The sequence below is a fragment of the Parambassis ranga genome, chromosome 4, assembly GCF_900634625.1.
Source record: "Parambassis ranga chromosome 4, fParRan2.1, whole genome shotgun sequence".
Classification (NCBI taxonomy): domain Eukaryota; kingdom Metazoa; phylum Chordata; class Actinopteri; family Ambassidae; genus Parambassis; species Parambassis ranga.
In genome coordinates, this window is record NC_041025.1 from 6,588,553 (window position 1) to 6,610,566 (window position 22,014).

General features: G+C 43.5%; 4 protein-coding genes across 9 annotated transcripts; 2 read left to right on the top strand and 2 right to left on the bottom strand.

Moving 5' to 3' along the window:
* The first annotated feature begins 267 nt into the window (after positions 1-267).
* LOC114434459 (uncharacterized) lies at positions 268-3,185 on the top strand. 2 transcript variants are annotated; one of them, XM_028403726.1, is made up of 7 exons: positions 268-427; positions 546-612; positions 841-896; positions 992-1,025; positions 1,122-1,147; positions 1,241-1,301; positions 1,416-3,185. In XM_028403726.1, exons 1-7 carry the CDS (start codon positions 353-355, stop codon positions 2,837-2,839), a joined length of 1,743 nt encoding a protein of 580 aa, XP_028259527.1. In that variant the 5' UTR covers positions 268-352; the 3' UTR covers positions 2,840-3,185. The 2 variants fall into 2 exon arrangements, with proteins under 2 accessions (XP_028259527.1, XP_028259529.1); XM_028403728.1 differs by having other exon boundaries at positions 1,244-1,301.
* ppat (phosphoribosyl pyrophosphate amidotransferase) lies at positions 3,101-11,182 on the bottom strand. Its single transcript, XM_028403729.1, has 11 exons — positions 10,632-11,182; positions 7,043-7,109; positions 6,678-6,884; positions 6,430-6,542; positions 6,198-6,343; positions 5,942-6,014; positions 5,701-5,852; positions 5,497-5,624; positions 5,185-5,406; positions 3,818-3,938; positions 3,101-3,733 (listed from the first exon to the last, which is right to left on the bottom strand). Exons 1-11 carry the CDS (start codon positions 10,757-10,759, stop codon positions 3,558-3,560), a joined length of 1,533 nt encoding a protein of 510 aa, XP_028259530.1. The 5' UTR covers positions 10,760-11,182; the 3' UTR covers positions 3,101-3,557.
* Positions 7,552-14,260, top strand: paics (phosphoribosylaminoimidazole carboxylase, phosphoribosylaminoimidazole succinocarboxamide synthetase). Of its 5 annotated transcripts, none has more exons than XM_028403722.1 (15): positions 7,552-7,962; positions 8,119-8,607; positions 8,683-8,742; positions 8,848-9,444; positions 9,771-9,848; positions 10,100-10,251; positions 11,372-11,411; positions 11,503-11,700; positions 12,449-12,627; positions 12,715-12,894; positions 12,978-13,091; positions 13,178-13,261; positions 13,453-13,633; positions 13,711-13,869; positions 13,964-14,260. In XM_028403722.1, exons 1-15 carry the CDS (start codon positions 7,566-7,568, stop codon positions 14,128-14,130), a joined length of 3,075 nt encoding a protein of 1,024 aa, XP_028259523.1. In that variant the 5' UTR covers positions 7,552-7,565; the 3' UTR covers positions 14,131-14,260. The 5 variants fall into 5 exon arrangements, with proteins under 5 accessions (XP_028259523.1, XP_028259522.1, XP_028259524.1 ...); XM_028403721.1 differs by having other exon boundaries at positions 8,848-9,435; positions 9,762-9,848; XM_028403723.1 differs by having other exon boundaries at positions 8,848-9,435.
* A 1,782-nt stretch (positions 14,261-16,042) lies between these two features.
* Positions 16,043-20,874, bottom strand: LOC114434919 (GTP-binding protein REM 2-like). The gene is made up of 6 exons (XM_028404378.1): positions 20,805-20,874; positions 20,642-20,702; positions 19,769-20,072; positions 19,560-19,633; positions 17,956-18,133; positions 16,043-16,527 (listed from the first exon to the last, which is right to left on the bottom strand). Exons 2-6 carry the CDS (start codon positions 20,693-20,695, stop codon positions 16,235-16,237), a joined length of 903 nt encoding a protein of 300 aa, XP_028260179.1. The 5' UTR covers positions 20,696-20,702; positions 20,805-20,874; the 3' UTR covers positions 16,043-16,234.
* Positions 20,875-22,014: the final 1,140 nt, after the last annotated feature.

Sequence of the window (22,014 nt, forward strand, 5' to 3'; positions counted from 1 at the left end):
GTGGAATGCAATTTAATTGATTTATGGTGTTGTAACTAACTATACTGCAAATTCCGTCAAACCTACATGTTAACTTAATATTGTCACACTTGATAATTGTTTAAATGGACAACTGTAAGTATTCCTTTCACTGCTTACACAAATAACGTTTTAATTATATTTTAAACAAATATTTGAACGATAAAGTCGTGATTTCCGAGCAGCGTGAAGGCACCGCGGTCCCAATGCCCAATCACATTTAGCTGCTTCGTGAATAAACGATTTTGAACGCGACAGCGCCTTTTTGGGGAACTGGTCAGCTATTTTTCCGTCATCTAACGACAGCAAAAGTGCGCATTTTCTCGTCACTATCATGGACGACTATACAAGTAAATTACGAGAAAATAGCCTTAATTACAAAAACACGCTGAATCGAATCATAGAAAAGGTGCGTTGATGGTTAACGTTAGCAGGGAGTGAGCTAACGTTAGCTTGTATTAACTTCAAAGATGAGCTATTCGGATGTGAAAAACGAGTTTACTAACATCTGTAATTGCTTTCAACAGTATTCTAAACTTCAAGGGAACGAGGAAGAGGGGATAGAGGTGGACCTCGACAATGTAAACACCAAAAGTAAGTAAACGGCAAAAAAATGTATAAGAAACGAGTAAAAAAACAATTTTATACCACAGTGCGCCATCTACTGTTCATTTACTGCTACTGGATTTTCGCGTATTAATACACAAACACACATCCCGCAGTGACGTAGAAGTAAATGTTACATTATTTTATGTTTATAGATCAGTTGTTTCCTTGTAGCCTGATCTCATAACCTTTCTGTCCTTTTTATTATTTCCAAAGGACTTCAACAGTACATAACGTTATCCAGAAAAAAGCTTAACAAGCTGGAGCCAAAGGTTTGGATCAAGTTTTCAATACCCTTTGCAGCTAAATGTGATGCAAAATGAACATATCTATTATGTTTTATGTACTTTATGTATCTTTTCTTCAGGGACTCACAGATTCAAGAGAGGAGACATTAATGGGTAAGTGTCCAAGAATCAAAATGACAAAATTAAATGTCATTTTGTACTGCATTGGATATTTCAATGAATGCCTTTACTTCAACATTTCATCTACAGGACAGGCCATAACAGGAGACTCTCTGGTAAATATACCTCTATTAAACACATTGCACACACTGCACACACACACTGCATTGAATATCTATCATATGGTAATTAATTGGTTTTATTTTAAGCAGTTGGACTTCACATATCAAGATGGCAGAGCTGATGAGACTTCCACCAGCCAAAATGCTGGTAAGAACAGAGAATCAACACATAGCTTGAACTCCATGATGGGATCAATTGTTGCAAAAATAGTAGTGGAAATATTTTACCTGTTTGTTAAAATGCCTTTTTCTTACCCTACAGGGCTGAGTAGAAATGATATGACACGGCTGACTGTGAGCTCACTGGATGAGAGTCGGAGAAACTCGCCTGAGTTGGAGTTCCAACCTGAGGACCAAGATGAGGAACTGCAACTGTCTCTTAGCAGTCACAGCAGCTCTTTGTTGGAGCTCTACCCTAGCATGATAAGTCGAATAAACAGGGCCTGGGAGCGGCAGCACATCTCTACAGCTGCCAACTCCGTCTTGAAGAGGTACCGCAGATGGCGACAGCAGTCAAACAGAAGTTATCTCAGTGACACCTTCAACGTCTCACGGAGACACAACAGCAGTCCAGAAAAAGTGACCAGCAAAGCTCTGTCCAATGACATCAGCCAAGTGGAGAGGAAATTCGTGAGTGCTGAAACAAGCCTTCCGTCTCCCTTGCCCACAGTAACTAATCTGCATGACTGGAAAGTGCAGCAACTGTTCCCTGGTAAGGAGAGAGTGAGCTCAGTGAGAAGACAGCAGTACCATCCAGCCTTGTTCAAGGACTTTCGTGGTCCCTTTAATTCCTCTGAGGCATTGTTGAACAAGACCTACACCACATCTGAGCTGGGAGAACAGGCCTCTGGTTACACTGACAGCTTATCAAAACCCTCAAGGGAATCCATGGACTCATTCTTTAGGGCTAGACGATTTTCTCTTTCTGCTCTGTCAGGTCTTGATAAGTGCCCCGTGAATTCATCAGAAACCACTGCTGTAAGTGAGAGATCTGATATCTATGGATCCCCTGTTAGGCAGAGCCCCTTGAAAGCAAAGATGCTCACCAGCTTCAATAGGTCGCCTCGTGCATTCTACAGAAGCCCCAGGGAAGATTCCCTACAAGGTTATTCCAGAGGGCCTGTGCAGTCTAGGTCACTGTCCACCAGTATGTCCTCTCCACAAAGGCCTCTTGTGCTACTGAGGAAGTTCTGCAACCAAAACCTCCCATCAACACAGCGCTCACCTCAATCAACCACAGCGGCACACAGTCGCCACAGGCTCAGGCGGCACCTTTCCTTTGATTCCGCGCTGCCATCCAACCCAGTCGCTTTCTCACCAAAAAAAGTTGATGAGGATTTCATGAGAGTATACCACAAGTTTGCATGCCAGAACAAATCGGGCCCTCCGTGCCGCCTATGTGCTCAAAGCTCAGAGGACAGCAGAGGCCACTCTTCCTCATCACTGGCAGCTCTCGCCTTGTCACCTCATCGCTCCATCCTGAGGAAACGCCACAGGGGGACAGATGGGGAAAGCCACCCCCATTCCAAACGCCTCAGAGAGGAGTACTGCATGTCCTCCCCAGGGTCCAAACGCCACGGTAAAGAACTGCTGGTGCGGCTGTTCTCTCCCTCTGGACTGGAGGTGCATCGTTATAATTATAACACATTTGAAAGATTTCAGCACTCCAGAAGAGGCCACATGTGACTGTACCTGCAGCTGATTCTTATGGCCTGGGTTAGTGTGTTTCCAGTTATTCACTGAAACACTGGTCTCACACCTAATAATTAAATCGGACTTCTGTGTCTGTTCTCTTCGGCATTTAATGTTTTAAAATAGCTGTTCATATTTTAGAATTCAGTTATTGTGATTCAAACATGTTCTTATATTAAAGTGACTTTGTATTGAATCTTTATTCTTATGAATTGAATTTGTTAAAGTGAAAAAGCAGTTACTAAAAGAACAAAGTTTGTAAATGTATTATTTACTTTATTGCTGGTGTTACATTCATTGAAATCTAAAGACAACCCTCCCAAACAATACAGCAATAGTGTAGTATAATTTTAATTATATAAAGAAAATAAAGTACCTCTCTTTTGGTCACTAGTCTTGTGCGTTTTTTTTTTTTTTTTGGACATGGTAGACTACATCATGGTTGTATTTGTAAATGCCTGTAATACATTAAATGAAATTTTAAATCTTTTGTGAAAATACAGATGCAGCCGTCCAGCCTTTGTGTGAGATCACCTGTGACAGTGACAGAATGTAAACACACCATAAGTACAGCTCTGCAAAAATCTGCACCAACATCAGATGATGACTGGAAAAATGTGCCGTAGTTGTGGAACATCTCTCAATGTCTTCAACAGCGGTATCGAGATATGAGACTACATTTTTCTTGCTGTAAATGCAGTTGATTGTGGTGTTACCACTCCAGCTCCACTGGATATTTCCCAGTCAAACAGGCGGTGCAGTGGCCCACTCTTATGCTCGACTTGTTACTGGTGCTGATCATCTTGTCCTTCTCCTGGAGGGAGGTGATCCCCTCCTGGACAGCTGACACCAGGCCCTCCACCGTTAAATACTCTACGCTATCAGCACCTACACAACAACGTTAGAGTAAATAGATGCTCTTAAAACATTTTTAAATGAACTCTGAAATATTTGACAACAGGTCATATTTACCAATGTAACCAGCAATGTCCTTAAACTCCGGTTTGTTGGCTATGAGCTCTTCCTTGGTTGGAATGTTGATCCCCATGTAGCAGGGGAACCTGATCGGTGGAGACGCCACTCTGATATGTACCTGTCCAGGAGAATTTGAAGGTTGTTATGAATCCAACACATTATATAGGCCAGAGTCTGAGCTGAACATACTTTTGATGCCTCATGTCAAACATTCACACATATTTTATAAGAACTAGTGTGAGCTTTTTAAAGTAATTCCTAATCAGAATATGTCATTGGGATTCATGCAGTGTGTGCAGTAAGCGGGATTCAAACACACTTTCTGAAGCTGCTGTAGGTTAAATATACACCTGTATGCGTATATAATGCCAACTTTATTCAGTTAGTTCTGATAAATTAACACATTTTTACTAGAACCCTGCCCAGTAGAATTATTTTGCTCATACAAACACCTGGACGTTATATTGGAGAAAAATTTGTCTTTCATGTTTCATGAATTACCAAATTAAAATTAAAGTGAGTTTTTACATGAATTTGTGCCTCTTTTAGTTCCAGTCTTTAGATTCTGTGTCATTCATGGAATGGATTGCAAAAACAGCTGATGCTGAAGGTTTTCATTTCACAATATAAACTCTGACCTTAGCCAATATGTCAACTTGTTCTTCTGTTGTAAAATGCCACTTTCTGGTAAAATAAAGGGTAATATAACCACATAAATAATTATATGTAACTACTTAGGGTACAGGGCAACTAACTCAAATAATTAAAAAACAGCTTTTGGTGTTATTCTTTATCTGACTATGGGCCTATACTGTAGTTTATCTCAACTGTAACCACATTTCACCTTAAACAGCCTAATTGTTTGCTGCATTACCAACTCCTGAATTAGGGTGCGGGATGTTCCATTATTAATAATGTTGAGTGAAGTCCTGATATCACCGGCCATCTTAGTGCAAATATCCCACTGTTTCGTTTTCCTGCAATAGCCTATAGACATCAGGCATGGAGTGCACATGGAGAGGAGGAGCAGGCGAATCGGCTGTCAGTGTGTGTGCATGCATGTATGCATGTGTGTTAATGACAGGGAGAGAGAGTGAGTTTAGCAGAGCTGAATGAACGGAATGACAGCTATATTTTTAAATCGTGTTGGGAAAAAAAACACAGAATCAATATGTGGCGGCGGCTGTTGATTGTGTGACGGCCCGCCAAGCATTGGCCTATATATGGGGAAACTGTGTACAATAATATATATAGATATATATAAAATTATTTGAGGCATTTTTAATCCTCTCTTGGCCCCTGAGCTTTTTTTGTAATCACAACCAAACATTAGTTTGTTATGTCCCAACAATATGTCAACAAACCTCTGTTGCACCGGCTTCCTTCAGCAGTTTTATAATAGGGGAGATGGTGTTGCCCCTGACAATTGAATCATCAACGAGCACCACCCGTTTCCCAGCAAAGTTGTCTGTCAACGCCCCAAACTTCTTAGCCACTCCAAGCTGCCTCAAGCGGGTGTTTGGCTGAATAAAAGTTCTCCCAACATAGCGGTTCTTACACAGGACCTCTATGTACGGAAGACCAGACTGCAAAAAGAAGGGGATGAGTGAGGTCAGAAGTACAATATGTGGTATGACAGCATTTCATTACAATATGTAGTGCAGGCTGTTACAGACCTGCTGAGCGTAGCCCAGTGCAGCAGGGGTTGCAGACTCTGGCACAGTGCTGACCACATCTGCATCAGTTGGAGCCTCAATGGCCAACTGCCGACCACAGCGCTGCCTCACAGTGTACACCATCTGTCCTGCAGTACATTCATATCTTAGTAACGGAACACGACAGTCATGCTATTAACAGTGTATTATAATGAATATTCATACCTTCAAAAATAGAGTCTGGTCGGGCAAAATAAACATATTCAAAAATACAGAAGGCTGGCAGATCTCCCTCAGGGCGCGGCACAATGCTCAGAGACTCCACTCCATGCTTTGATATCTGGACTATCTCCCCTGGTAGGACTTCTCTGTAATACCTGAGAATCAGAAAAATGTTTAACGCACTGCAGGATGTCTTTATAACACAAACAATATAATAATAGATTATGCTGTTGTAAAGGCTCACTTGGCGCCGATAGACTGGAAGCTGCATGACTCCGATGACACAACCCACCCCTCAGTGTCCTCCTCTCCAGCACCTGACCAGGGATCAGAGAACCAGGTTAATCATCCACCAGCATGCACATCTGACCTCTGATGAAATCAAAGGCCAGCACGGTTAACCTTTTTTTTTTTTTTTTTTTTTTTTTTTTTGAAAATCAGTAAAGGGACTTTTCTGGGGAAACACATGGATATGTGTGTGACACACAAATTTAAGATACCTGAACTGTGCAGTTTAGAGATGGGAACAACTCGTCCAATGCAGAGGGGTCGATTTCCATAAGGGTCACGCACCGCGTAGATAACGTCTTTGAACATGACCAGCAGAGAGTATGATGTAGGTGTTTTAGTCATGAGGTTTTTTATCCTACACAAAAACAAACAAACAAAAAAACAGACGTTGTAGACAAATCATTGATTCCGATTTTTGCGGTATTGAGTCATTCTCTCTACCTCGCAACCCAATCAGGTGAGTCCAGCTCCTCCATGGGTGGAGTCAGTGCCAGGAGCTGAGTGATGAGCTCACTGTCTGAGCTGGTGGACAGGCCGACACCATGGCGCATTACCTGCATGAGCATAAAGCTGATCAATTAAATCAGACCAGCTTATTATCTGCATTTACATATTGTAAAGACCTGACAAAACAAACCTGAATAACACACATAAATATGCACCACATTCTGTCTGAGGGCCATTCTCACCTTTTTCCTCAGGGCATGGGCATTAACCAGCTCTCCATTGTGCGCTACAGCAATCTTGCCATGCAGTGTATCCACCACAAAGGGCTGGCAGTTCTGCAGCTCTGAGATCCCAGTAGTTGAATAGCGTGTGTGACAAATGCCGAGGTTACCATGGCGCAGTTTCAGAAGAGCCTCAGGTGGAAAAGCAGCGCTCACTAATCCCATTCCCTGAAAAAAGAAACCAGTGAGATGTTTTTAGCTGCATAATCTGCAAAATAATTTAGTCATATGTGATTGTTCAGGGACAATCTGAGTGTGCGAGAGAATTAAAAATGAGACAAGTCAAAGAAAAGCAGCTTTAATAACTCTGTGTCTTTTTTTTTTACCTTGTGTGCTGTGTATGTGGGTGGACTGGCTCCATTACTTGTCACAATCCCAGCACTTTCCTGACCCCTGAGCGGACACACACACACACACACAGTGTTAAATGTAACATGTTGGTCTGAAGTGATGTTACTGAATAACCTCTTTTTTTATTTACTGCAAGCCTAAACATGATTTTAGGTGTTCAATTCCTTATGTTTTGACATAAGCCTAGAGGCAAAGCAAACTGGTTTCATTCAGGCAAAGTAGAGCAGGAATGAGGCACACAAAAAACAGAAGTGGCTCTCTGCTGTGAGGCTGCCATATATGGAGAGTCATCTTGCTGCAGTTTCAACCCATTTACCAAGCTGCTTCTCAGATTACAGTTGGTACCGCCCCATCAGCACACAGCTTAAGCCAGTGGTAAGGCTGCTTTTCAGCATGGAGGCGTTACTTTCAGGCTTAGCCGCCTGGTTGCCTAGGGAACCAGGCAGCAGAGACTGGGGGGTTGGGGGAAAAAGAAAGCGTTTCCAGGTCAGCTCAGACATGCAGAGAGGAGCAGAGAGACAAAGCGGAGAGGATAGGGGGATGGTGGAGGAAAAAGGCTTGGTGGAAAGGCAGTGGGGAGAGAAAGAGGTGTTGGCTCTGATATCAGTGTGGGACGAGGTTGGTGCTCAGCACGTAGCAGAGAGCAGAGGCACATTTGAGCTGATCTCAGAGCGTCTGAGGCAGCTCAGTGTTGTGCGTAGCTGGAGGGAGTGTCAGGCCAAGTGCAGGAGCATGGGACTTCAGAGCAGGAAGTCTGACGCAGCCGCAGGCACCTCAGCACACTACAGCCCAAGAATGGATGGAAAGCCTATGGAGGGCCGGGAGGAAGAGAAGGAAGATGTGGGTAAACAAAGAGGAATCTACTCTTCCTCAGTCACTACACCAATGCAGGAAGGTAAATGTAGGTTTAACGCCTACTGTAGCACTGGTTTAAACTGGTTTAGAGCAAAAACAATCATTTTAGTTCAACTTTTTTTTCGCTTGCTAAAAAGCATATACAAATGCTCATACAACACTCTTTTTAACCAAACATAACAATGTTTGTGTGCAGGAGTCAGGAGTCGAATCCATCCAGCTCTTTCTTACCCTCCAACCATGGCAGAAGAGGGAGGCCGCCACTGGACAGACGACGAGGTGCGAGCACTGCTGTGCATCTGGGCCGACAGGGGTGTTCGGGAGCGTTTGAAAAGCACGCTACGCAACAAGTCCATCTTCCAGGAAATGGCCCGTCAGATGCAGAGAAAATTTGGAGTGATACGTAACTGGAAACAATGTCGAACAAAATACAAGAACTTGAAATATGACTACAAGACTGCTAAAAGCGCACACTCTGCTGGAAGCAGCAGCCTAGGGAGCCCGGGGAAGTACATGAAGTTTTTTGATGAGGTTGAAGCACTTCTGCTGGACCACGGGCTGGAAAACGGGACTTTTGAAATGCAAAAGAGGTTGTATAGTGAAGAAATTGGAACAGGGATGATGCAAACACCTGCGGGACAGACGTCGGGCTCAGAAAACGAGGTTGTCATAGAAATTGATGATGGTATGTATTCAAGTCTGTGATGTACATAGCAGGTGTGAAGGCTTCAGGGAAATCATTTATTCATTTCATTCACAGATGACAACAGTGATGATTATGACATGGATGGAGACATGGAAGCAAACTGGAGAGGTGCAGGTAGGCCAAAATTAATGTGCCGCAACACCTGAGTTTTTTTTTTTTTTAGCTGCATAAATAACCTTCACTTTTCTTACTGTGTGCTTCGTTCATCTTCATGTCCAGATTCATCCACCTCTGACCACCTCCATGTAGTCATGGTGTCAGACACAGGCCGAAACTGGAGTGATCAAGAAGTAAAAGCACTGATTCAAGTCTGGTCTGACGAACGCATATGCAAGCAGCTGGAGAGCTCAACCAGAAAGAGGGACATCTTTGTGCAGATCTCCAGCAGGTTAATGCAACAAGGCATTGAACGTGACTGGAAACAGTGCCACACCAAGTACAAAAACCTCAAGTACCTTTACAGATCCCTCCAAAGGGGCAAGACTGACGAGGCTGACTCACGCCGCATCATGAGGTTCTATGATGAAGTGGATGCAATTATGAATCACGCAAATAACGTCTCAGCGCATGACACAAGACCTGCCGACTCTGAATCCAGCAGTCTTACTATGTTGGAGGGTTGTGAGGAGAACAATCATGCAGATGAGACCAAGTCAAACACAGCAACAGCTACAGTGAGCTCTGTGGATGAAAGAACTTGTAGCTCTGATTCTGTCTCCTCTGTAATTACCAATGTTGCGACAAACACTGAGTCGAAACCGCCTTTAATCAAGGAGCAGCGCCTGGATCAACAAAACAGACTGACAAGTGAGCTGGGTATTATCATTGTTGATGTCAAAGCCTTCTATTGAAAACAATATACACAAAATATTAAGTATAATCACTTAAACAAGCCAAAAAAGGCTTATATCAATTAGGAAATCTGTTACCAACTTGCTAATGCACAATTTAATTATCACATAACTTTAAAGTGGTCTTATTTATTTCTAATCTTAGTGAACTGGCCCTTTAAACGTTCATCAATGAAAAACCATTTCATTTATAAAATAATGTCACATGCAGAGAGTGAGACATCTATGAATCAACACATCTTACAGCCTGCCTAACCTTTAACTGTCCTATGTTTACATTAGCGTTTGCAGGTACTTTTGACACTAAGACAGAAAAAGAGGAAACCTATTCAGCAAACAGAGGACTGAAGAGGAAAGCGGTGGATCAAGGTCAGAAATGTGCCTCCTTCTGTAACCACTTTGCACATGATCCACAATTGACTGAAGCCCAGTCATTCTGGTCCCAGTCTCATGATCTGCCTCATAATGAAATTAAGTATAAGAGTAGGGTTGGAGTAACAAAAGGCATCTCATATCACGCCGGTCCAGAGTAATATCAGAACTAAAATAGTAACTTTGCATGTCTACAAAAACACAACATATTCATGCAAACAAAAACAACTTTTATGGGTTTCTTTCAGACCTCCACCCACCAACAAAAAAGCTGCACCCTGACCCTTGCTTTGCTGTTCCAGTGGAGCCCCAGTGCAAAGAAGAGCAGGATTACTACCCAATAATAAATATCAATTCAGTCTGTTCAATGGCTTCCACTTCTCCATCCCCAGAGGAACAGGTAAAAATCTGCTACTGCAGTGATCCACGTGATCAGCAGCACCAAACTTCATATACCTGTAGAAACCACACAGCTCCAAATATGCAGCACTTATATAGCAGTGTGTCATCTGTTAAGACATGCAGCAACTTGATTAATCGATCTGGTTTTCTTACTTTAAAGTTAAATTCATTATATTTTTATTTTAGTCAGTCCATGTTATTTTGATTGTGTTGTTCAGTCAAGCAAAACAAGTACTTTGTGTCAGGGAGTGTTTTCTTCAAAGCTGTCACGCGTGTACGCGCCTTTCCTTTTTCTTTTCAGTGTGACTAACATTTTTAAACATATATGGTTCAGCTGAGGCGTCGATTTATATACACACATACACCTCCGTTACTCACCTGTGCTGTAATGCCACCAGACCCAGAGTTAAGACCTGGGCCACCTCCAGCTGAGTGGGCCACTCTCCGGCAGCGACACAGCCGAAAACGCCGCACTCCTCCCCGATACCGGACTCCTCAAACTCCATGTCGCTGTCTGTTCCTCCGAAGGATGGTGGTCTGTGAGCAATCAGCGTGCGCGTACACGCTACTATGGTATTGGCTGAGCACGTGCCTGTGCAATACAACGTGGCTCGTTAAACCCCACACAAACTGAGTGGACAGTGTGGAAGTGTCCCCGAGATCACGAGTTCAAAGAGAACAGAGACGAGATCGATACACTTCTAACAGGAGAAATAGACCGACTGATACCATAAATGTGTTGAATTAGAAACCCACGTGTTGTTTACTAATAAGGAGGAGAGACGCTGATCAGAGACAAATTAATCAATTGGCTCAAACAGACTATTATTTCGTCTTGATTTAGAATAAACAAATATATCTTCTCTTCAAAGAGAAAATGGTGGCAGAGTCGCTGATAAAAAAGTTTTCGTCTGGTTAAAATTTGATGTTGAGCATCTTCCCACCACGTGGTGCCCAAGCGCCGCTGTGATTGGTTGTCTGTATCAGTTGAGGGCTCTGATTGGCTGTCAGCGCATGTAAGACAAGTCCTCTTCCTCCTTCTGCTGCATGCACGCCTCCTGCTGCTTGCTTACACACAAGTCCACAAGTTCAGGGACAGTTTTTGCTGTGTCTTTCAGGACTGTCCGGGACCGACAAGCATCATGGCTGCCAAATCAGGTACCGTAACAATTCGCAGTTTAGAGATGAAATAAACGTGCAACTAGATTTTCATTTCCCCCTCCTTTTATGTGTACGTGTTTGTTTTCAGAGTTGAACATCGGCCAGAAACTGAATGAAGGAAAGACGAAACAGATTTTTGAAGTCGTAGACCAGCCCGGACTGGTTCTGGTACAGTCCAAAGACCAGATCACCGCTGGGAATGCTGTGAGGAAAGATCAGATGGAGGGCAAGGCTGCCATCGCCAACAAGACGACGAGCTGCGTGTTCCAGCTGCTGCAGGAATCTGGTGAGCAAAGTTTTCACACTGAGTGGATCTATTCAAAAGAAGCGTGGGCTGAGGCAGTTTTACTCACTCACATGGAGGCAGGCATGCGTTGGTATTGTGAGTGCATTTTTTTAAATTCATTGTTTGTATAAGCACTCATTCACACACATAGGGGGGTCTTAATCCCACTGAAATATTTATGAGCAAGTCAAGACTTGGACCCTGGTCAGTGAGATAAGGGGTCACTGAGGTAACAGCTAAATTCAGAATGGGAGACAACCTTGAACCTATTTGCCCTGGTTACCACAAGTGTGCCTGGTTTTGATTATTACTCAACAAATGTTCCCTCTATGATGCTAGAATGTGGCACAAATGTCACTGACAGTTCTTTGTAAATATATTTAATTAAATGCCACAGATGTCTCAACATGCTCAGCAAATGTTACTCTGATATACCGATTTCCTAAATAACTTTCCACCTCACATTCAATTAAGAGTAACTGGGTAAGTGTAACCATATGCCACTCATTAGTGTGGTGTGTGTCAGCAGAGTTGTCTTGTGACTTGAAACATTTTTAATCCAGCAGAACGTGACCTGCCCCATCCCACAGTACTTAGTCTTCATTAAATTTAAGGTGGAACCTCATTTGAGTCAAAAGCTTAAACTGCCTGTACATTTAGAAATCTACCTGATGTATATAAAAGGATACCTCTTGCTGCATGTGGCTGTAGATGGGTATGATTTTCACTCTTTAACATTGCTGTCCAGGAATTAAGACTGCCTTTGTGAAGCAGCACTCAGACACGGCGTTCATCGCAGCTCACTGTGAGATGATTCCCATTGAGTGGGTGTGTCGCAGAGTAGCAACAGGGTCCTTCCTCAAGAGGAATCCTGGAGTGAAAGAAGGCTACCGCTTCACCCCTCTGAAGATGGAGATGTTCTTTAAAGTAAGTCTGAAGTCTCACCTCTTCACATTGATTTCTGTGTGTCTTCAAGTGCTGTATATGAACTTTTTGGTAAATTGTCATTTTTAGGACGATGCTAACAATGATCCTCAGTGGTCAGAGGAGCAGCTGCTGGAGGCCAAATTCTGCCTGGCTGGCCTCACGGTTGGTCAGTGTGAGGTGGACATCATGAATCGCAGCACGGTGGCCATCTTTGAAATTCTGGAGAAAGCCTGGGCCACTCAGAACTGCACACTGGTGGACATGAAGGTATTTAGTGCAATGCTGCCCTCTGCTGGTAAACACAGTGAGACCACGTTCACCTAATGAGGCATATTTGTGTGTTTTTGCAGATTGAATTTGGTGTGAATGTAAAAACTCAGGAGATTGTCCTCGCTGATGTGATTGATAATGACTCGTGGAGGCTGTGGCCAGCTGGAGACCGCAGCCAGCAAAAAGATAAACAGGTCAGGCTTTCTTTTGGTTGTATTTCATTGTGATGTTTTTAAAAATAAAGATAAAAGATGACTTTTATTTATTTTTTCTTCTGTAGGTGTACCGAGACCTGAAAGAGGTAACCCCAGAAGCAATGCAGATGGTGAAGAGGAACTTTGAGTGGGTCTCTGAAAGGGTCAAGGTACACTGACCTCAGTCTTGTCCAAATATCTTTATCTTATCAGGTTGTTTTTTAAGGTTTAATCTTCAAGCTGACAAACTCAAGACTATAATCTAACTGTGCCTCTGTTTTTTTTCATGATCAATCGAACTGTCATTATCAGTGGTCATAAGACCTGCATGGAGCTGATTTATTTTTCCGTTTGTGTTTAGCTGCTGCTGGAGCCCCAGGCTAGTGGCAGGGTGGTGGTTCTGATGGGCTCCACCTCAGACATGGCCCACTGTGAAAGAATTAGGAAGGCCTGCAGCTCATACGGGATCCCCTGCATCCTGAGAGTCACCTCAGCACACAAGGGTCCAGATGAGACTCTGCGCATCAAAGCAGAATATGAAGGTGTGCATTTAATTTAAATTTAGTAAACTGTAATAAAGTGGGGGTATAGCATTAATATTTGCTATGTTTTTCCACAGGTGATGGCACACCCACTGTGTTTGTGGCTGTAGCTGGCAGAAGTAACGGGCTTGGCCCGGTGATGTCTGGAAACACTGCTTACCCTGTTATCAACTGCCCTCCCCTGACTCCTGACTGGGGAGCGCAAGATGTCTGGTCGTCCCTCCGTATGCCAAGTGGTGCGCAGAGCTCTCCCTGTTCATTCTCTTTATCACATGTTGGCTCCTTCCTCATAGTCACTGAGCCTTCTTTTGTTTTCCCCCTCTCCTACAGGTCTTGGCTGCTCCACAGTCCTCTCCCCTGAAGCTGCTGCTCAGTTTGCAGCCCAGATCTTTGGTCTGACCAACCACCTGGTTTGGTGCAAACTGAGAGCCTCTATGCTCAACACCTGGGTGTCTCTCAAGCAGGCTGACAAGAAGTTACAGGCCTGCAGCATCTGAAGTGGCTCATTTAAATCCAGTGCGGCCCACTCTTTGTCATTGTCATTGTTTACTATGAAAAACATTAACAGTAGCTGTTTCTCACGCACAAATCATTCCAGTAAAAATAATTAAAAGCTTCTTAATTAAATGCTCCTTGGTTGGCTTTCTCTGATCGTACAGCATTTCCACAGTCACGTTTACATGTCCTAACAGGAGAAGCACACAAGTAATTAAAACTGCCACATTCCATTTGGATGAGACAATTTCAAAGTTCATGTTAAAACGGTTTTAATGACACTCTGAGGTGTGTGCATGACGACCCAGTCCCAATAAGCCATGACACTGAAACAGCATCCAGAACAACCAGCAATAATAACACATTTGTCAAGCGGGCTCACTGTCATGGCCTTAACCTCTGTAGTCCCTAGGGTACCTATTTTTTTGTCTGTTGTAAATGACCACAAGGATAATGTGATAACCTGACCTACCAGTGTTGTTTACCACTCACCTGACATTCATATTTTTAGTCTACCTGAGATGTTTAGAACAAAAAGAACCTGTAAGCTGCCTGCATATCTGTCTGTTTCATACAGATACGATAGATCTATTGGCTCATTTAAGGACCAAAGTGTCCAGCATTATGCAGTATGGCTTTTTCATGGCCCAACATGTTTCAGAATGAAATGCATTAAAAAAGATGAAAACTATAAGAATTATGTAATGGAAATTATATCTACTCCTATTTCTGACATACTCCTAACCCATGAGGATATACGGCTCCCTTATGAAAAGCCAGACAGTATCTGAGGGGACTGCCAGTTACTGATAAACTGAGATGGAGAGTACAGTATCTCTTTTGTATTTACCACCTCAACCATTCCGTAATCATGCATCTTCATTATCTGCAGTTTCAGTACCTCAGATCAGCCACAAGAGGGAGCCCACAGCCCATGTTTAGGTTCCAAAATCTTAACCTTTCATTTCGTTCCAGCAGCTTGCAGCCAAGGGAATGAGTCAGAATATCATACCACCATTTTATTTTTTTTTACTTCTATTATAGCACAGAGCTCTCTCTTTGAAAGCAAATGATGGGTATAATGACCTATGCTGTACTAAAGCGCTGCTCACATGTGGGTGGCAGTGGGAGGATGGAAGAGCGTGTGGTAGTGTGGTACAGATGAGTGCATGGAGGCTGATGTTTGATATGAAAACCCTCTGCATTTTAATTTGAAGTTGATACTTATACTTAAAAATACAATTGACTTTGCAAGAGACAACCCCTTTATCTCCCATTTGAAATGTGGCAAAGAGAGATATACCCACAGAGATGAAATGGATTTAATGTGTAAGTCTCAGGGACTCCAGGTTTCCTTGACAACAGTAACATGGCAACAATCACTCTATATACAATGAACTGCCTTTCCTTGGCGGCTTCTTGTCTTATTGCCACACGGAGCTCTGAATCCAGTTTTTCTTTCTTTTGTTCCTGTCTGTCCTTGCTGGCCTTTGACTATTTCATTGCTTACCATTGCCATGGATACCCCAATAGCACAAAATAAATAAACACAATATGAATCATCAGCGAAGACTAACCCACTAATGAGTCATTGATATGTGTGGCCATGACTTTTTTTCCTGGGCTTACACTGTTGTTTAAAGTGGTTACTGCTTCCTCTTTAGAGTGAACTGTGACAGTTACTGTGATACCAGTATCCAAGCCGATATGCAGTGACTGTCTAGACTCAAAAAAGCCATTTATTTAGCTCTCAAAGCCATGAGGATTGCAGTTATGTATCCCTACTACAGTTTATTTACATGTTTTCTACAACAGAATTTTTCTTCACTGTATTCTTGTGTACAAAATTTCTATATCATTTTATTGATAAAAATCACTAGCACTTGTTGTCATCCTGCCTGCTTTCCTCTGCTGGATGTACATGGTGATCACTCACAGGATTGTCCTGTCATTACTCTGGCACCTTCACACCTCCTCTGTAAATCACATCCTACTCTCCTGTCCACTAATTGCTCCATAACTCCCGCTTCCTCTCTGTGTTGGTATTCTACATCACATTCAGCTATCTGTTTACAATCTAACCATTAAAGCTCTCACGGTGCATGATCACAGCGCCCCCAGGTCGTGGCACGAGCGGGACTTCTGCCTCAGGAACTTTCCCACTTCTCGCTCTCGTGGGTACCGGGGCACCAGGCTGGACAAAAAACGCTTGGCACGTGAAGTGATGCTTTCACGTTGACCTCCGCCACTCATGTCCTCTGCACTGGTCCCTGGAGGCCATGGGGACTGGCCCCTAGCTAGTCGCACCGTGCACTCCAGTAGCTCTGGGGTACGATGATCCAGAGAAGCAGAGATCTCCAGATACAGACAGTTGAAGAGGGCAGCACTGGACATGGCCTCTGAGAGGAGAGATGAGATGGATGAATAGAGGCAGCTGTCAAGGCTTGAGGTTTATATTTAGACATTCTCTGGTGTCATCTGCAGAAATATTCAAGTTAGGTTGGACTGCCTTATCATTATACTGAACATACATAGAACTTTATAAATTACTTGTTAATTGTTGACTCTAACTTGCCCGTAGGTGTGAGTGTGAATGGTTGTTTGTCTGTGCATGTTGCCCTGTGATGGACTGGTGACCTGTCCAGGGTGTACCCCGCCTCTCACCTGGGCAGCTGGGATAGGCTCCAGCCCCCTGTGTCACCGTACCGCAGGACGAAGCGGGTTCAGATGATAGATGGATGTTTGTTTATTTTGCCTAGTAAGCATCTGTCTTTTTTACACAGCATGAATATGTGTTATCAGTTTGATCTCTAAAACATCACAACATCATGATGTTGTGGTGTTTTAGAGTTGTGTTGAGTGTGGGCACTCAATTCTTCTACAGTAGCCAAGAATGGACAAACCTTACACTGACAACTACAGAAAACTATTTTTTATACTGAAGTGCCAACCAGTGTCAGCTTCACTTTATGTTTGTGACTATGGCCGCACTCAGTTCCTTACAGTCTGCAAACTCATCACTAGATGTCATTAAGTCCTACAAATCCTATAAATAAGGCAAAGTCCCTGTAAATGTGTTCATAGCCTGGTGCTAAAAGTCTCTGTATATATCCTTCTCTGTTATGATAACTGTTAAATTACGATACGTTATGTATTGTTAAATGTGCGACCACTGTGAGGTCACTTGGGTGGATTCCAGTGCTGCCAATATGTTAACAGACATCTTTATTCATTATGATTTCATTAAGCAGCTTCTCACCTCCTCTTCATCCCTCAGCTGGAACAGTTTGAGTCACTTGTTAGATAATGTTAGATTTCTGTCTGTGTTTTGTTTGTGCTTCTCTCGCTGGTTTGACATGGGTAGGACTAAATCAGGATCTGTAGACAGTTGTGTTTTTTTTTCCCTAATGCCGCCAGTTCTGTTTATAACATCTGATCCAACCACCCCCACACAGTCTTGATGAAGATGATTATCGGAGGTTTTGCTGTGTTAGACCTCTAATACATAATAACTGAAGAGGAATACTTCAAGTGTGAAGATTTACTATTTATAGACCATGTAATAATACATAGTTGCATGCATGCTGTGAATCTGCATTAGTGTGGACAGGCAGTGCGGTCGTAGTGATCGCTCTCCTGATTTAAATGTAATTGTGGCTCTCTCTCTTCACACTCCCACACGGCAATGAAGCCTGACATTTACATTTACGTTAGTGTTTACTGACAGAGAGAAAGAGATGAAAATGTCAACACCAACTGTTAAGCTGAAAGCCATGATGGCAGGAGGCAGAAAAGAGGTAAAGATTGAAAATGGACACTGATCTCACCTTGAGAGGTGACTTCACGTGTGCGAACAAGGTCACTCTTATTACCGACAAGGATGATGGGAGTTTGGGGTTGAGTTTCTCTTAGGAGAAGTCGAAGTTGAGCAGTCCGGTGAAAACTACGCCTGTCAGTCACTGAAAACACCAGGACACACACCTCACACTGCAGAGCTGACAGGTCCTGAGGGACAGACAGAGGCAGACACACTGTAACACCTTGCAGAGCAGTTAAATGTGAAAGCCACCACCTGAGTATTGCCAGTAATTATGAAGCCAAGTCAACGGGTTTGCTTTGAATTGCAGTGTTAAAACTCAAGTAAATTAAATATTTTTTGAAAATCTACTACTCATAAATATTGTGGGCAAAGCCACACATTCATAATTACAGCAAGTGCTGCTTGAAGACAAGTGAAGCAGTGGACAACCAACACTATCTCTATCTCTCTATTCCTGTTCTGTGAGGATTCACCACTGTAGTAACTGCTGCACACCTCAAATTCTTAGTGCCACCCATGTACACTCATCCTCTCCAAGCAGCAGGCACACACCTCCAAAAATAACATATTTCTGAGTGAATCCCTCACAGACAACAGACCACACCACTGCCTGTCTTTAGACAGAGGAGCCATGGTCCACTGCCTTTTCAGTTCATTTTAATTAAGACTACATGTGAGCACACACCAAGAGAAACTTTTGCACTGAAATGACAGGCGTGGGCAAAGGACTGTAATTATATAAGTAAGGCAAATCTTACAAAGTCTTACATCAAATATAACCATAGTCCAAAGAGTAACACAGAATCCCCACATCAAAAAAGACAGATTGTGTCACAAGAGTGTGTCATCAGTGCTTTCACACATCCACCTAAATCAGAAACATTAATGCAGTCATTTGGCACATCCGCTCTGTGGGCGACTCTCTCTCTCTCTCTCTCTCTCTCTCTCTCTCTCTGTAGGTTTCTCTCTCGCTTGCTCACGTCCACACACAGATGCCTGTGAACTGCGCTCAAGGGAAAAGAGGTAAAACGGTGCAAAACAACCTGATAATGAGCTTTCCTCAGTAGAACAGATGCAGTTGTAGCAGATTTATTGTCCTCTTTTTATTCACAGTGTTTCTCTGAGCCTGGCATCAGTTTTTGTGACAATGCTGTCAAATAAACAATGCAATGTGTGCCAGATATGCAGTGCAATAAAGGCAGATTATTATCATGAATGCAGGGAGCATCTCTTTATGCACAGTAAATCCTTATTTTGTTTATTTACTATATGATATCTATCTATCTGTAAACTAACTATTTTGGCCCAGTGCATGCTGGAATATGCTCACATTTATCTGGAACAAGCAGATGCAAAGATGTCTTTACACACTCTGCAGGAAATTCATCTGTTTCCCAGTTTATCTGCTGATACAGCAAACCTATCCTGAGTTCTTCATATTAAGTGAAGCAAAAGTGCAAACTAAACAGTCCAGGCAGTCTGTGAAGCCCTATATGCACTATGATCTATATATTCAGTGGTGAGAGCACACAGTATACAGCTGCAGAAAGGGCTCAGTGGCCTAATGAGGGAGCAGGGAGAGTGGGAACGATGAAGTGTTGTTTGGCTCACCTGTCTCCAGTTGTCATAGATAATGATGGTGCTCTCCTCATCATCCACGGTGACTGAGCGCACATAACCCTCCCCTAAGGACAAGGAGAGCAGCAGTTAGGTCTCAGATGGGAGATGGGTACTGTGATATATTTACTTGCCCCTTACACTACAGCTTCACTGCCATTACACTGCTCTGTATTAATTCTGCCAAACACACAGCTCTGTACCATCAGAATCCACCGACGCAGTCCTGTCCATGTCTCCAGCCAGGGCGAGGGCCAGGGAAGACTTCCCCACGCCATTCTGCCCTAACAGGGCGATCCTTAAAGGCCCCTCAGATCTCCCCTCCACGGCCAAAGTGTCATCTAAGGCTGGGCTGAAAGTGATTGGTGAAGCAGAGGGTCCAGCTGCACCTGATGTCCAGTCACAGTCATCGTGGACGGCTTCTTCTCGCCTCAGCTGGTGCTTAATTGGCAGAGGAGTGCTTCCTCTGCGGACAGTCGGGGTGCTGGGCAGAGTCATAGTGTCACACTGGAGGGAACAGGCACACAGGTGGACTTTTCAAACAATATTTTAAACATTTCAACAAGATTTATCTTTACAAAACTAGCCCTTAGCCTTGCGGCTAGCTAGCTAGCTAGCTGAATGTCATTTGGCGCAGGTTTACAGGGTTTATTTAGTATTAACACATTGGTCTTGTAGTAACTACACAGTAGAAGCGACTAAAGTAAAACAAAATATAGAATATAAATGACCTGAAAGATAAATTAAGTTCTTTAGATATGAAAGAAGCCGCGAATGTCGTTACTTCACAATAATGATTTGCTTCTTTCACCTGAGTTGTTTTAATTACTTCCGCTTTAAGTTGTTATATTACTGCGTCCCACTAACATTTTAAGGCCAAGTCCTGTAGTACTGTGCGGTGCAGGACACCCCCTCCCTGCACCACCACCTACCTACAACACAAACACGCGCGCACGCACGCACTCTTGCCAGTCACAAAGAATATAAAACACCGTCACATCCAAACACACCGCCCAAAGTCTGCTTGACTTACTACAAACTGATAACTGTGGCTCTTGCAGCTCTCTGCACCCTACCTTGGTCGCATTATCCTCGATGTTAAGCCTGTCTTCGGGCACATCTGTCGGCATCTGCAAACTGAAATCAAGCGATCGGAAATAAGGAGTCCAAAAGACACAGAGAACACCAGCATCAGCCCTTCATGAACCCCAGCCCAAGCAGCCCGCTGTGGTCTCTCACCTGTCAGGTGGATAACGGCAACTACAAAGTAAGCACGGTCTCTCGTCCTCCTGCTCTCCCTCTCTATATATCTTCCCTCCCTCGCCTGCTCTCCTCTATCTCGCTTGCTCTCGCCTGCTCTCTCTCTCTCTCTCTTATTCTCACTGTGTCTCCTCAGGTTAGGGCCCAGGTTTGCAGTCAGCACCGTCATTCATCACCACTCTTCATCACTGCTGTGCCTGTGACTCAGTGATGTGATTCCTCAGTGCTCTCCAGATCTGGCTCTTCTGCAGATGGGACTGGCCACCATAAGGACACACGCTGTAAGTATTTGCTGCAGGTGCGTGCAGCTCAGTAATAAAAGGGAAGAGGTGATGCAGGCTGACAGGCAGGCAGGGAACACTTCTGTGGGAAGATGCTGGATGTCACGAAGCTCTTATTGACCTCTCTAAGATAGAGGTCATACTGAAAGTGACCGCTAGGGGGCAATGTAACACTAGGATTCTTCTCACTGATTTCTTGTGTTTGATCGTGAGTATCCTGTGTACAAAAAAAAGAAAAAAAAACACGTGTCACTGGGGTGTTCCTGCTGCAGAGACAGGTGTGACAGCCTGTCTACCTACTCACCAAGTTTATTAGTCTGTCTCCCCTTTTCCTCTGCATCCTGGTGAATACATGCAACCTTTCCTTTGGCACACTCATTCACATCATGTTAAATCAAGTCTTTTCGATTCCTGATCCAAGGAGTATATTTGGACATGTTTTCTGTCAGAGTGTGACTGTGGCCATGAGCAGTGGTGCGTCCCTCCCACACAAAGCCACAATAGACTCCGGCAGTGAGCAGCCAGGGCGCTATTATAGCCCTAATCCTGGTCCTATTATACAGCTCAGAGAGAGAGAGCGAGAGACAGAGAGAGGGAGGCAGAGCTGAAGATGAGGTCATCCCAAACAGCACACACCCAGGGTCACTGCCTCACTATAGAGAGGCACGGGAATAAAGGGAGGAATGGAGGCATGGGGCTGTTGGGTAAAGAACTGAAAGTGGTAGATAGGTGAATGAAGAAGAGATGAGAGTAAAACCTGCATGCAAGGTGTACAGAAACACACTGGGATCTGACAGGGATGGTAAAGTACTTTGTTTATTTCATATGCATATGAAACCACACTACAACAGGAGCAGGAAACCATGATAATGGCCATTGATTTTGTAATATTGTTAATTCTGATCACA

What these genes read in the sequence shown, in the direction of transcription:
- LOC114434459 (XM_028403726.1), top strand. Translation starts at nt 353, where the DNA reads ATGGACGACTATACAAGTAAATTACGAGAAAATAGCCTTAATTACAAA. An exon ending in CGACAATGTAAACACCAAAA is followed by an intron (nt 613 to 840) that starts GTAAGTAAACGG and finishes TTATTTCCAAAG; the next exon opens with GACTTCAACAGTACATAACG. An exon ending in CCATAACAGGAGACTCTCTG is followed by an intron (nt 1,148 to 1,240) that starts GTAAATATACCT and finishes TTTTATTTTAAG; the next exon opens with CAGTTGGACTTCACATATCA.
- ppat (XM_028403729.1), bottom strand. Translation starts at nt 10,759, where the DNA reads ATGGAGTTTGAGGAGTCCGGTATCGGGGAGGAGTGCGGCGTTTTCGGC. An exon ending in CCACATACACAGCACACAAG is followed by an intron (nt 6,885 to 7,042) that starts GTAAAAAAAAAA and finishes TTCTTTTTTCAG; the next exon opens with GGAATGGGATTAGTGAGCGC. An exon ending in CCCATGCCCTGAGGAAAAAG is followed by an intron (nt 6,543 to 6,677) that starts GTGAGAATGGCC and finishes ATGCTCATGCAG; the next exon opens with GTAATGCGCCATGGTGTCGG.
- LOC114434919 (XM_028404378.1), bottom strand. Translation starts at nt 20,695, where the DNA reads ATGCCGACAGATGTGCCCGAAGACAGGCTTAACATCGAGGATAATGCG. An exon ending in TCGAGGATAATGCGACCAAG is followed by an intron (nt 20,073 to 20,641) that starts GTAGGGTGCAGA and finishes TGTTCCCTCCAG; the next exon opens with TGTGACACTATGACTCTGCC. An exon ending in TCTATGACAACTGGAGACAG is followed by an intron (nt 18,134 to 19,559) that starts GTGAGCCAAACA and finishes TCTGTCCCTCAG; the next exon opens with GACCTGTCAGCTCTGCAGTG.
- paics (XM_028403722.1), top strand. Translation starts at nt 7,566, where the DNA reads ATGCAGAGAGGAGCAGAGAGACAAAGCGGAGAGGATAGGGGGATGGTG. An exon ending in GAGGAAAGCGGTGGATCAAG is followed by an intron (nt 9,849 to 10,099) that starts GTCAGAAATGTG and finishes GGTTTCTTTCAG; the next exon opens with ACCTCCACCCACCAACAAAA. An exon ending in CATCAAAGCAGAATATGAAG is followed by an intron (nt 13,634 to 13,710) that starts GTGTGCATTTAA and finishes GTTTTTCCACAG; the next exon opens with GTGATGGCACACCCACTGTG.